Genomic DNA, 15051 nt, shown 5'->3' with positions numbered 1-15051 from the left:
GAAGCCAGGGGCTGCGGGAGGCAGGTTCTGTAGTCCCAAGGGGGTGGGTGCCCCTGGCTCCAGTGAGGATGTCGTTGGCTTGTTTGAAGAGGTCCATGGGCTGGCAGGGAGCTGAAACCCGCCATTCAGGGGTAAGCAGGGACTGCTCCTGGGAGAAGCCCTGGGGTTGGGGGCATTCATGGATGCAGGCTGGGGGCCGGCCTTGTGTGGAGGCCAGTGCAGGCCCTCCTGGCTCCACCACAGGCCGAGACAGCACCTGATATTGGGCCCTGTTTTTAGGCCTACAGCCATGAAGGTGACCCAGCTGCTTCCAAATGGCACAAGTGGGGCCTCCCTGCCCTTCCTCCTTCCTGTCTGCCTCCCCCTGCTCCCAGTGCATTAGCGCCTTTAGTTTTTCCAGTGCTTCACAGACACTGCTTTGCTTCATCTGTAAAGCAGCCCTGTGATGTGGGAGTTGTCACCCCATTTCCACACAGAGATACCTTGGCGTAAAGGACCATTACCCTCCATCTGCTCCACTTAGAGAGGAAAAGCCATTAGACCCAAGGCCATCCGACTCTGACACGCAGGATATTTCAAAGGCGGAGGCAGATTTGCGGGAGGGTGTGGAGGCCCCCTCCGCAGGCGCTGTTCCAGGCTCGGCACCCAGTCCCCTGTTTCTGATTTTGAGTTCTTGTTTCCTGAGGAGGGTCTCTCCTACTGACTGTGCTGCTCCCACTCAGCATGGATCTGCTTCTCCTTAAGGTGATATAACCTAGATGGTCCTTGCGGTGGGGAAATTCAGTTTAGCTCCAATTCCATTTATAAGAGCAAAGGGTGCATTGATTCTGTCGGTGAGAGGAAGCCTTGCAGAAGGAGCAAGGATGAGCTAGCCCCGAGCTTGGTGCTCTGCCCTTGTGCCTCACTCATGGGGACGGGTGACTGCATTGCAGCACCCATGAGTCTGGAATTTTCTTGGTACTTGGATCAATCACATTTTAAATGGTTTGCTTCTTCTTTTGCTTTTGAGGCTGCATCAGAATTTTCAGGGGGGCTCGGTAAGTCACATACTGCCTCAGTTCCACCCTCCTGATCACAACTGTCATTGTCGTTGTAGAAAAACTGTATGGTGACTTCTTGAGTTGGAACCTGGAAGAAACCCTTGCCCAGTTTCCTCTGCAACCAGGGAAGGTGGCCACTTTCGTGGTCAACATCAAGGTGAAGCTGGATTTCTCATGCCAGGAGAATCTCCTCCAAGACCTCAGTGACGGTAAGCCCCTGTGACCCCCACTCACCCCCTGGTCTTAACTAGCAGGTTGCAGTTCCTCTGTGCCTGCTGCTCGCTTGTCGTAACTTACTTGCCGTTCATATTAGCTCAAGCTGCTTGAGACTTCTCCTGGGCACTTAGTTTGCCTACAGAGTTCCTGTACAGATCTGAAAATAAAGAAGTACTTTCTAGTTAAATCATTTCTTAATTCACAGTCTTTACTATTGTATGCTCATTTGCCAGGAGGTCATCCTGAATGGGTGGAATTACTGCATTTTTTTCAAGTTTCACTGCTGTGATCTAATTAGCTGTGATGATAAAGCTCTCCTTCAGAGTTTGGTGGTTTCTCTAAGGAGGTGGCGCCTGGAGAAAAATGGGCATTTATACTTGTAGCGGTAGGGCCAGCTAATTAGGAGTAAGATTTACTAGGTTAATTGTGTCAGACTACGAATGGATGTGTGCATTCATACTTCCATTTGGAGGCATCGTGGGGTGTATTAGTTAGCTCAGGCTGCCATAACAAGATGCCACAGACAGTGTGTCCACACGTCAGAAACTGAATTTCTGCGGTTCCGAAGGCTGGAGGTCTGGGATCAGGGTGCTCACATGTGTCCCCTCCAGTTCTTATGAGGACAGCAGTCCTGTCAGATTAGGGCTCCACCCTTATGACCTCACTTAACCTTTATGGCCTTCTCACTTTTGGAGACAGGAGCCCCTGTCTCCAAATACAATCACGTCTGGGGTTAGGGTTTCAACACAGGAATTTTGGGGGCCACAACCATTCAGTGGTCTGAGACAACAGATTTTGTCAGTAGAACTTGCTGTGTAACTTCGGGTGAGCAACTTTGGCTTCTCTTAGTTTGCTAGTTTATGAAATGATCATCGCCATCTTTACGGTTGTTGGGAGGATTTGTACTCTACTCCACCTGCAGCATGGTGAGGGTTCAACAAATGTCAGTTAGGTTCTATCTCCCCATCACTCATCTGTACCATTACATGACATTTAGCTGTCTCTTCTTACAAAACAAGCAGTGGACTAGCCTCTTGGACAACAGAATGAGTAACAAGGAATGGTCTGTCTCCTGGAGGACAATGATGATGGCAGCTAATATTTAAGAGGTTTACATAAATCAACTCACTGAATCCTTGCAGCAACCCTATGAAATAGGTGCTCTTAATGTCTCCATTTTACAAATGATGGCATTAAGGCCCAGGGAGGTTGAGTAATTTTCCAGAGGGCACACAGCTAGAAAGTGGCAGAACTGGGTCACGAATCCAGGCAGCCTGGCTCTGGAATCTGTCCTTGTAACCCTTCTGTGGCTCAGAGGGTCAGCCGGAAAAATAAATACGGGATTAGAGCGCCCCGAGACTCAGGGACCCAATGAGATGCAGCTCCCTTTATCTGGCAGGGTCCTGTAGGGGCTCCCGAGTTGATGTGGGGCTTGGGCCTGAACCAGGAAGTTTCCTCAACGAGGAAGCCTGGGTCCCCTGGGCCTTGTAAGGAATCAGCTGGTACACAGGCCTAGAGGCCTGTCAGTTATGAAGTGGGTTTTACCTCCAGGGACTAGATGTCTGTCTGTCTGGCTGTCTCTGGGACTCTGTTCCTAGCCAGTCTCAGTTGCGCCTGGGTGTTTAGTAAGGCTGCTGTTCCATTGAACTCAGGAAACAAAGGTTAGTTACAGTTTCATGTTCCTGTGATGGGGAACTCTTCCTCCGTCTCGTCCCTCTGAGGAATCTCTGGCCACATCGGCCACCTCGTCCCAGGAGCCTGCCCAGATGTCCTGCTTGACCCTTTGTCCTGGCACTGCTCTTACCCAAATTGCTTTCCCCCACCATCTGCAGACCCACCCCTGACGTTCAGATCACAGTTGAGGAGCCTCCCTGTGGAGAGGCCACCCTGACCACGTCAGCTGGACCAGCGCCCCCTCCCTCATCATTCTTGTCATAGTGCCTGCATTATTAACTGCACTTGTTCCCTGGAAGTATCGTGTTGGTTTTCCCGGTCCCTCTGTCTCCATCCTCTAGATGAGACCCCATCTGTCCTATTCAGGCTGTATTCACACTATCTGGGCCACAACGGAGAAAGAGCTATGGTACGTTAGTGGTCTGGATGTGGGAGCACCTCTCCCCCCTCCTTCTCCTAGTATGGGGCTCCACTCCTCAATGTCATTGCCTCTCAGGGCTCCACTTTGTGGCACTGTCACCCTGGCTGGGCATTAGGGTTTCAACATCAGAACTTGGAAGGGGGACCTAAACATTCAGTCCTTAACACTCTTCATGAAATTTACACTCCTGTGCTCTCTGCTGTTTAGCCATAACGAGCTTCCTCGTATAATACTAATATTTGGGGATCCCTGGGTGGCGCAGCTGTTTGGCGCCTGCCTTTGGCCCAGGGCGCGATCCTGGAGACCCGGGATCGAATCCCACATCGGGCTCCCGGTGCATGGAGCCTGCTTCTCCCTCTGCCTGTGTCTCTGCCTCTCTCTCTCTCTCTCTCTCTCTCTATCATAAATAAATAAAAATTAAAAAAAAATACTAATATTTGATTAACATTTTTTGGTATATTATTAACAAAGGTAGAAAAGCAAATTTACTGTTGGACACATCAGAAACTGTGAAAATGTCAAGTGGATTTAACATTGTATCAGGACTTAAAGAATATCAGATAAGATGGATTTTTTTTTCCCTGTTTGTAAACTGCTTGATATCACCAGACTACATTTTTCTGCAAGTAGACAGGGGGTTACAGAAAGAGGTTCTGACTTTTCTTTTTCCCAGGAAGGGAGTTTGGTAAAATAAATGGTGCCTGACACCTGTCCAGGGAGTGCTTGATTAGATATTGTCCCAGGGGCTTGTCAGGGCAGGGAGACTTCCAGCCGAGCTATCTGGCTGTGAGAGTGAAGGACAGGACACTGACCTGGCCACCTGCCAAAGGTGGCGTGCCCTCCCCGAGAGACACCACAGGAGGCCTCCAGGGGAAACCGTACCTGTCTTCGTTTTGGTGGCTATGAGTTTATGTGCTCAGGCAAGACAGGGTTTGTTATATTACGGTGTTTCTGCCTTTTGTTACAGAGCTCTGGAGCATTGCCTCTGCCTTTCCAAGCTGAAAGTAAAATTGTAGTCTGAGATTTGTATTCTGGGAATATCTTCTCTCCTTTAAAATAAAGCCAGATCAAAGGGAGCTAGGATTATGATCACTGAGTGCTTTTGTAAATGGAAGGCTGGCCTGATTTCCCATCAGTTAGCCACAGCACACGTGTGAAATAGGACATGGTTATTACTAACTGGATGCCCCCTTTACTGATGATAGTGAATAGAAGCTCTGGCTGGTACTTTCCGCAGCAAACTGAGAATCTTAATGTCCACAACCAGGGAGAGTTTTATAGAGTTTTATATGGGCACCAAGGCCCACGAAGGACCTTACGGGGTCGGGTAAGCGGGTGAGCGTCTTATGTGTAGTTTAGGCCAAGGATTCAATAACTTAAGAAACAAAACAAACAAACAAAAAAGAGAAAAGACAAAAGACTCCCCCAGACTCTCAAACACAGAGAGCACCCTGGCGGTTGCCAGAGCAGAGGTGGCTGGGGGGTGCCTGGGGGGCTGGGTGAAGTGGGCAAGGGGATTGGGAGTGCACTGACCCCGGTGGCCAGGGGTGTGTCAAGTCATTGTGTTGCACGCTTCAAGCTGATACCATATTGTGTGCCAGGGACTACTGTGGCCTCTGGGAACTGGGAGGTGACCCTTGTGTGGCTCTCAGTCCAACACTTTCAGAAACCGTCAGCTGAGGAGCACCTATGGGCCCAATTTGCTTTTCCAGTGTGGACTCAGATTAACTATGGGTACTGAAATTAGATGCCATTTTAAGAATTTAGAGCAATAAATATAGCTATCATGCAAACCAGGACACTGGAGTTGTGTGGGCTGTAGGTACATAGAGGAGAGTTAATATTTATCGAGTGATGTCAGGTGCTGCCTGTAAGCCTGGACTAGCCCCTTGATTTAGACTCTGGGAAGTAGATGATTTTATAAAATTATTCCCATTTTGTAACAACAGGTGGGAGGATGGTTGTCGATGAAAGGAGATTGAAGAGAAATCCAACAATAAAATGCTATGTGCAATCCTAATCCTGTCCTGGATTTAATAAAAAGACTCGAAGGACATTTTTGGGACCTCAGTGTTCTGGATGGGGCACAGGAGCAACTGCCTTCCTTGGCAGCCACCCCGCACAGCCTGGGAGGTGAGGGCTCGGCTCACATGCTCTCCGTGTCCCTGGGCTGAGGACCCAGCTGCTCTCGGCGTTGAGCTGTGTCGCAGAGTGAGAGGGGTAACACCGCCCTCCTCAGTGTGATCTGTTGTGGATTTTATTGCTTCTGGTGTGTCAGCTCTTCTCCACTGGACTCCTGGACTTCCACAGAGGCTCTCTCATTTGTGGGTGATTGTCTAAATCAGCGTGCTTTTGGGGAAAGATCATAGAAAACTCTTACTCCTCCATCATAATGATGTCACTGTCTGCAAAAGTGGTTTTAAACTGCTTTTAGTAATTCTTTAAGAGATAATAATGGTATTGGTATTTGGACTGTGTATTAATGTGGAATAAAGTGAGTAATTAATTTTGTGGCCCTCTGATTCTAGCATCTGGTCTTGAACTAGGATTCTTGTATAGAAGAAAAGAGGTAACAGATGTAAGAGAATAGAAATTAAGTAAAAACATTGAATAAAACTTGAATAAAAATAACAGCATGAAATTATGAGGTGTTGGGGCATCTGGGTGGCTCAATCAGTTGAGTAGCCAAATCTTGATTTTGGCTCAGGATCCTGGGGTCAAGCCCTGTGTTGGGCTCTGTGCTCAGCAGGGAGCCTGCTGGATGTTCTCTCCCTCTGCCTCTCCCTCTACTTGCATGACCTCTTTCTCTGTCTTAAAAAAAAAAAAAAAAATAAAATAAAAAAATGAAATTATGGGGCACCTGGGTGTCAGTTAAGTATCTGCCTTTGGCTCAGGTGATGATCTCAGGGCTGTGGATTGGGAGCCCCATGTCAGGCTCCCTGCTCAGCGGGAAGTCTGCTTCTCCCTGTTTCCTCACTCCTCTCCTTGCTCGGGCTTGTTCTTTCAAATAAATAAGTAAAATCTTTTTAAAAAGTGAAATTACAAGGTATTTAAAAATAAATCTGCTTGCCCTGTATACTGCCAAGGCCTGGAAACTGACCAGCCTCAGAGCAAGGAGCTCCACATCATGGTCTGGAAGCACTCTTCCCGATTCAGAGAAGCCAGGGCTCCTTGGAGAAGTGGCCTGTTCCTGGTCTGGAGCAGGAAGTTTAGTAAGACGATCTTGAAACATGGCATGAGACCTATAGCAAGGACGCTGTCAGTGTGAACTGACGTTGTGTCAGGAGGACCCGACCCAAAGGCGCTGCCGCTGACAGTTTGAGGATCACTAAGGGTGACAGCTGTTTTAATTCTGCATTCTTCGTGCTGCTAGAAAGAATCTTCCACCTTTGCAAATGACTGGGAACCAGTTCATTATTTTGAACGTGATAAGTAATGAGTATTCATTCTGCTTTTCTATGCATGTAGGCCAGTAGATGACCCAATAGTTGATGACAGGAGTTTCTCTTTACCCACGTGCTCCAGCTAACAGTAGAAGAGGGATGATAGAATCAGAATACCATCATTTTGTGGTCCCTGATAGATGAGTGGACCGGGACCATGAGCATCCACATAACAGAGTAAGAGACAACCACTGTGTTCCTCCTGGGGGGAGAACACATGCCTCTGGAACATCACATCTGAGACAGGTCGGTGCTCCAGATCCAGCTACCGATTTGCGGGGATTTGGATGACAGAACTTGTTAACCAGCACCAGTCCAGACCAGGGCTCTACAGCGCAACGACCCGCTTTCCTCAAGGGTAAAAGTGTGAGGGGAAAGAGGCATGGAGTCGGGGACAGCATGCACAGCAGGGTGAGTGTCCGTGCGCTCAAGGACACACTTAAAAATGATTAAAATGGTCAATTGGGCATGATGTGTATTTCATCCCCACCCCCAAAGGGATAAGAGGGCTTCCTGTAGTTAAACTTAGCCAACTTAAAACAGTGCATTTAAACACCATATTTGAAAATACCTTGTGCAACTAAGCCCAAGCGTGCACGGCTACATGCTCGGGTAGTAAGGCATTTAAAAGCTCGGAAATGACCGTGAGATTGGGGCCAGGCTAGCTTCAGGGGAGGGAGGATGTCGTGATGGGGATGGGGCCAACGGAGGGCTTCCAGGGGCTTGGCGGAGCCCCATTGCCCTAGCAGTGCACAGCTCTGCTAGATCTTCATTAAGCAGTGTACTGCACTGTGTGCAGCTTATGCAGCTTGATCACTATTGTATTTTACAGTAAAACGTTTTTAAAAGAACAAAAACATTACAAATGTTTTCATCATAGTGCTTTTGCATGATAGCTTTTTCATTGGATTGGAGGGAAACATTTTTTTTGTCCATGAGGTTTTATCTACGAAGGCATTGTCTTGGAGATCAAGTCGGGCCACTGCACATACCCTTTCCTGGGGGGATGTTTGAGCATAAGGAACGTTCCGCGATACTGACCACTTAGTGTTTTGATTTCACTGGGGTTGATGCTTTGGATGAAAACTGTCTTCCGCGGCTGCTGCTTCTGGACCTCGAACAAAAGCATCCCCTGCTTTTCATTACCTTTTTAATAATTTAATTTGGTTTTCTCTTTCTGTAAATATTTTTTGGCTCTCAGTTTTTTAAGAGAGATGCGAGCTTTCTCTGCTGACCATTTCTGTCGGACATGTTAACTGAACGTGGCATTTCCGTTTGACTGTGGGCTCCGGCAATGCTTAGCAGCACACACCAGGCAAGACTAGATGGCAAGGAGGCTTGGGGAAATCTGGATGGGAAACCTGAGTCCCAGAAGGTGAAACGACTTGTTCACAGCCCTACGTAATGGTGCCAGGGTCTCTGCTCACCATGGGGACTTTTTTTATACCATTCTCTGCTCCTTCCCTCCATTAGGGAACAAACAGGATGATATTTCCAGGCATGTGTTTGTGGTGGTTGTAGAGAACGCGATGTAGTTCTGTGGACAAATGGAGACTTGGAAATTTTTATAATGGGTGTGTGATACTAGTACGTGGGAGGCATCTTACCCATGGCTGGGTGGAGGGTGGGAGAGGGTGATGCAAGATCCCGTCCTTTAGATTATCCACTGCTTTTGCATTTTGAGAAGGAACCAGCGGACATTGCTGAACAGAATTCATTCAGTCTCCTGAACTTTGATGCTGTGGAGAGAGGGTGCTTCTCTGCATCACGGAGCACCCCCACCGCCACATTCATTCAGAGATTTCTGATGAGCGTGTGCCTTGTCGCCTGCTGCCTGCGGACCATCCTCCCCATCCTCCTCCCACCTCGTGCACCACTTTTCACAGAGGCCACTGGGTAGAGGCGGTCTCAGCTTCCTTCTCGTGTCTGGAGTAGGTTTGTACTTCCATCTGTTTAATCCGGGAGGAAGAGGTCTCTCCTCTAATCCAAGGAAATTCCTTGACGTGTGTTCAGGATCCTTTCTCTTTAGACCTTTAAACTGGACCACTGGTTTTTTTAAGTCACAGTGTGTGGACAACACGCACCAGAGGCTGCTTGATAACATGCCGAGTCCTTGGCCTGCCAGCCCTTCTAAATCCGTCTCCAAGGGCGCTGGGCTGGGCTCTGTGTTTCTGACAAAGTCCCCTGGGGATTCCTCTGTGCACTGAGATCTGAACAGTTTTGTCCAGTCCTTCAGGAAATATGCTCGATCTTACAGTCTAGGTAACACAGAACAAACCCTCCCCTCACCCATGGATTTCTGTATCCCTGCTGCTTTTTCCTTCCCTCCCTGGTCTTTGTCCTCCTTTGGCTACTGAGGCCGGGTCCCTTTCTGGGTCAGGCCCCACTCACCAGCTGCCATGATGTCTGGGTGCCCCCTCCTCCCTTCAGACTTGTCCATATTAGTTCTTTTTGTCTATATTCCAACTAATGACTTTCCTAACAGTTGGTCCTTTGCCCTGCTTTTATGTCATATTGTCCTAAATGATTTTAAGAGCTCCCCAAACCTACAATTCCAGTGCTGTGCCGAGACTCTGAAATCTTTATTTCTGCTCCTGAATTCCACAGCTCTATTTTTAGCTGGCTTCCTGACATTGTCACCTGGCAGTCCCCAAAACAGCTCATGTGCAATCCATGTAAACTCTGATAGGCTGCAGCTCACTGCAGACCTGCTCCTCTTGCTTTGCTTCCTCTGTGGATGAAAGCTGTCACTGCACCCAGAAGTGGACTGTGCCCCTGCACTGCTAATGTTCCATCAGCTCCCCAGCAAGTCCTGTCTACTCTGTCTCCAAGAAACACCCCTGCATCCCTCCCCTTTTCCCCAGGAACCTTTGTAAGAACCTACTAATCTCCCTGCCACTGGCCTTGCCTTCTTGAATCCATCCTCTGTTATGTTTTTGCTTTTTCTTGAAAACAAATGTGCTTCTGACTTTGGTATATAAGGCCCTATATAATCTGGTCTCACCCTCCCCTCTGCCTTCCCGGCCTCATTTCTGCTGCTTTCCTTGCACTTCATACTTTGGCTGTTCTGAAATACTGTGTTGAGTTGCTGCCTTTTCTTCCACCTGCAATGACCATCAGCCTTCGTCTGCTAGCCCCAGCTTTCGTCACTTCCTCTTTGAAGGCCTCTCCTGGTGTGTGTGTTACTTTGGCATCTTTGAATGCTGTTCGTTTCTCCCATACTGTTCTTGCCCCCAGCACAGGGCTGGCTCAGAGGAGATGCCAAGCAAATATTTATTGAGTGAGGGATGACAGGCATGTCGTGAAGCCACATTGAGTGTTCCTGACCCAGAGGTCAGGAAAGGGAGAGCTGTCTGGGTCGGGATGATCACACTTTGATTTCTGGATGCAGGGCCCTTGAATGGTGCCTCACTGAAGGGTGAGCTCGACACCAGAGGGTAGGGATGGAGGCGATGGGATAGAGGTCTGGGTGGAGAGAGAGGCTCTGGGTAGGATGGTGGGGCAGGCAGGCTGTGGGAAGCCCGAAACTTGGGAAGAACCGTGGGCTTTATTGGAAGGTCCTGGAGAGCCACGAAGAGCTTTTCAGAAGGTCAATATGATGGAGATTGTTTTGAGAAGGTGAGTGGGTGGATTCACCTGGGTGTGGTAGGTGACAAGTGTCATAGATTAGGGGTGAGACTGATGGGTCTTAAGCAGGAGAGAGCCTGACTGGGGAGGAAGGCCTGGGGGCATCCCTTTCCCTGAAAGATTCCATGTGTTTGTGGCATAGAGTTTAGGAGCTGGCCAAGTAGTTTGATGAGCTCCTATCAGAATTTATTCTGTTCTCTTTGGAAAAAATGCGGTTTTTCTTGCCTGAAATACCTCATGCTTATTATGCTTAAGATAAGCTTTGCCTATGGGAAGGTGGACCTGTTCAGAATTGGATGCCCGAGGCTTTTACAGACGTGATTTTATGAAGGTGGCCAAGGATTTTACTGAATCGTCAGTTTCTGAGGCTGGAGAGTATCAGGGATGGGAAGGGACATTTATTGAACGCTCAGCATGTTCGGGGCATGTTGTTAAGGCACCTCCTGTTGGTTGCCCCTGAGGTGGTGCCGCTGTCCCATCAGGTGACACCCGCAACTCTGTGGCATCCCTCTCCTGGCATTGGTCTCTAGCTGCTGCAACTGTGTCTGCATGTTTGGTCTTGCTCACCATGTGCGTCTTAAGGCAGGGCCAGCGTCCTTTTGTGTCTTTAATGCCAGCCCCTGTAACTCCGTACCTGGAGCTCTCCATTTCCTCTTCTGAGTCCCCATAATCCTCTTCACCATTGCACCAGGAGCCTTAGAGCTCCACCCAAGACCCTCTTCTACTCTCTGAGTTCCGTCTCTCTTAAGAGTCTCTCATCTGTTCACATGGCTTCAGTAATCATCCCCCCAGGCCAGACATCTCTGTGCTCTTGGCCGGTGTATCTGACCACATGTCCTGGGAAGCTCTTCATTCACGCGGACAGGTGAATCTGGGTGGAGGTTTTTTTTGGTGGCTGCTCCCCATCCCCAGCTGTGGTGGGTTTCCATCAGTGCCCTTGTGCAGAGCCTTTGCTGCTCCTCCCCTTGCAGGTTAGGGCTTTGATCTCACAGGGAGAGGCTGGGATTAGTGCAGTGGCTGGCATTCCCCTCAGCCAGCTCCAAGGAGACACAGTTTCAGGATCCTACGGCAGCCCCCAGGAGCTTTACACTCTTGGAGCCCATACAAGGCCTTTAGTAATTCATTACTAGCTGAATCATTTCTAGCTGAACTTTGTTACTGGTTTTTCAGGTGTCCCTTGTGGGCAAATGCTGGGAGCCCTGCAGCTCCCCATCAACAGATTTAGGATTAGTTTTCCCTGTGACTTTATTTCTCTGATCAGTTTGGGAAAAGTTGGTTTTCAGTTTATCCAGCTTTTTCCTTAAGGATGGGAGCAAAGTTTCAGTTCTGTACATCTCCCAGCTGAGCTCAGAAATCTACCTCCTGTGTTGTAATGCAGACCTGTAGTCATTTGTCAGATCACACACTGCTTTTGTTTTGTGTCCAGTGGGTTATTGGCTTCCTTTCCGAAGGGCAAGGTTACCAACGCACCGGACGGCCCGTCTGTTGTGTTCAGCCCGTATTGCCCACCAGCCTCCTGACTCTCAAACTGTAACTTCTCCGCTCTGTGGCTCAGCCTCAGGAAAGGTCAGCTTGCACGGCATCCCTCATCCCTGGAGCTCTCAGGAGCACATCTATGGGTGAGAAAAAAGCTTCATAGCGCCTCGAAGCCAGGTTTATGTCCCAGACCCCTAATAACCTGCGGAGGTGCCTGTATCCTCGGGCCACTGTTAACCCTGCAGGTGGAAAGGTTGACTGTTCTCGGGTATAAATTCACGTGGGAAGACAACTTCCTGAACTACCAGGATAGAATGTAAACCCAGGGGCTGTCTTTCCTCAGCAACAGGTGATCCTTTGCCGGCCCCTGGTTGAAGCCTTCAGATCCCCGAGCTCCTTCCTCTCATTACTGCTATTCCGGCCCACCTGGTGGAGATTCACTGGCAAGCAAATAGGAAGGTGTTCAGTAGAGGGAATTCAGAATATTTTCCTTTTTCAAAGAGAAAGGGATGATTCTTCTGGATCACTGCAGGTTGGTTTACTGTGAGCTCTGGCTGTTGATTGCACCAAGTCTTGTTAGGTTTGTCTTTTAAGTCTTACCAGCCCTTCTCTCTAACCCCTTTGACCGTTTTGAGATTCTGGTTGGTCTCCCAGCTGCTCACTGTGCTCCCCTCTCTGTCTTCCTCGTCAACCTGGTCCTTCCCAAAGCAGAACCTGGCTGTGTTGTCCTGTTAGACGACTTCCCAGGGTTTTGGCATTGACTATGGATGAAGCTCCCAGTGTGGCTTATGTGGTCCGGCCATGGTGGCCTCTTTACCCTCATCCTAGCCCCTTCTCTGCTCATTGAGCTCGTATTTCAGAAACACAAAATTGCTTGTGTCTCTCTGATTTGCCGTGCTCTCTTAGGCTTACTTTCTGGGTGCAGACCAGTGGCCTTCAGACGTGCCTGCGCTTTGGAATCATGGCAGGGAATCTTTAAAACATTGTTTTGGTTCCCTGACTCCCCCAGACATGGTGATTTGATGGGCATGGAGGCGACCTGGGGCCCTGGGTTTATAAAGTGTTCCAGATGATTCTTGTGTGCAGCCAAGTTGTGGAACCACTGATAGGGACTGTTTTCCCTCTTGTTGGAAAACTCAGTCCTTATCTCGGTCCGGCTATTTCAGATTCTTGGCGACTTCAGACAGATGCAGCTGCTGCTCATTTTCCACTCCCTGCTAGGGTGAGTCTCCTCTCTGGCTTAGTGTTGAGGTTTTTAAATATTTTCTGTCCTTTGATCTTCCATATATATTTTAGAATCAGTTTGTCAGATTCCTTAAAGCAGTTTGTTAGAACGCTGAAGGGACTGTGTTGACCTATACATCAATTTGGGGAAAAATTGACATTTTTATGGGAGTCTCCATGTCTCTCAATATTGTCTGCCCTCTCAAATGTCTTTCAGTGACACTTTAATTTTCTCTATAAAGGTCTTAAAGTATTTTACTAGACTTATTCCCAGATACTTTATTTTTGTTATAAAGGTATTTGAATCTTTTTACAGAAATATATGCAATAATGAGCACAGATGTTACATATACAGCTGGATGAATTTTTATTTTTTAAAAGATTTTATTAGAGAGTGGGGATGGGGTGAGCAGAGGAAGAGAGAATCTCAGGCAGACTCCATGCTGAGCACAGAGCCCTACTTGGTGTTCAGTCTCACGACCCTGAGATCATGACCTGAGCTGAAGCCAGGAGTCAGACCCTTAAGTGACTGAGCCACTCAGGCACCCTTGGATGAATGTATATTTTCATACTCCTTCCTCCTTGCAACCAGCACCTAGAACTATATGGGATAACTTGCACCTCCTCTGGTTTCCTGGAGTTTTGTCACTGATGATGACCAGGAACAGAGATGACTGTAACTATGACTTCTGTCACCATAGATTAGTTTTGTCTGTTCTTGACTCATAGGGAAGAAATACAGCATACACTCCTTTGTATCTTTTTTTTTTTTTTTTTTGGCTTTAAATGACACATTCAAGTTCTGGAGCTCAGAAGTTCAGAATCAGTGTTTTTTTTTTTTTTTTTTTTTTTCCTACTCAACATTATGTTTGAGATTCGTGCATGTTGTTGCATGTTGCATTTGTTCCTTTTTATTGCTGGATGCTATTCCACTGGGTTAGCATATCATAATCGTGATTGATGTTTGAGTTGTTCCCAGCTTTTGGCTATTATGAATAGCTGTAATTTTTCTGGCACAGATATTTGGTTCATTTTTTTTAAAGATTTATTTATTCATGAGAGAGATATATAGAGAGGGAGAGAGACAAGCAGAGGGAGAAGCAGGCTCCATGCAGGGAACCCGATGTGGAACTCGATCCCGGGACTCCAGGATCACGCCCTGGGCTGAAGGCAGGCGCTAAACCGCAGAACCACCCAGGCTGCCCGGTGCATTTGTTTTGTATTAAGAGTCTGTTTCTTGGTTTTTCTGTTTCTTCCCCTCCCCACTCCATTTGCTCATTTATTTCTTAAATTCCACGTACGAGTGCAGTCATATGGTATTTGTTTTCCTCTGATTGATTTCACTTATAATAGTACCCTCTAGTTCCATGCATGTTGTTGCAAATGGCAAGATTTCATTCTTTTTGATGGTTAATACTCCATTGTACATATTACCACATCTTCTTGATGCATTCATCAGTTGATGGATACTTAGGCTCTTTTCATAATTTGGCTATTATTGATAATGCTATGAATATTGGAGTGCACATATCCCTTCAAATCAGTATTTTTATATTCTTTGGGTAAATACTTAGGACTGCAGTTGCTGGGTCATAGGGTAGTTCTATTTTTAACTTTTTGAGGAATCTCCATACTGTTTTTCAGAGCGGCTACACCAGTTTGCATTCCTATGTGGTGAGAACAGTTAAGATCTTTTGTAGCAACTTTATGTAATATACGACGGTAAATATTATAGTAAATATTATATTGTAATGTAATAAATATAATTATAGTGCTGTGCACTAGATCCCCAGAAAGTATTCATCATCATTTTTTAAAAAAATTTTATTTATTCATGAGAGACACAGGCAGAGGGAGAAGCAGGCTCCATGCAGGGAGCCCAATGTGGGACTTGATCCCAGGACCCCAGGATCATACCCTGAGCTAAAGG

General features: G+C 47.5%; 1 protein-coding gene across 7 annotated transcripts in view; it reads left to right on the top strand.

The window, feature by feature from the left end:
* TRAPPC9 (trafficking protein particle complex subunit 9) overlaps positions 1–15051 on the top strand; it is a 547275-nt gene that overhangs the window by 147474 nt on the left and 384750 nt on the right. For all 7 annotated transcript variants that reach the window (XM_077847376.1, XM_077847380.1, XM_077847375.1 and 4 more), the window contains one exon: positions 1097–1249. In XM_077847376.1, the coding sequence (XP_077703502.1) occupies positions 1097–1249 (153 nt within the window). The remainder of the gene's footprint in view (positions 1–1096; positions 1250–15051) is intronic.

Source organism: Canis aureus, chromosome 14 (genome assembly GCF_053574225.1).
Source record: "Canis aureus isolate CA01 chromosome 14, VMU_Caureus_v.1.0, whole genome shotgun sequence".
Classification (NCBI taxonomy): Eukaryota; Metazoa; Chordata; class Mammalia; order Carnivora; family Canidae; genus Canis; species Canis aureus.
This window is presented reverse-complemented; position numbering and strand designations above follow the sequence as displayed.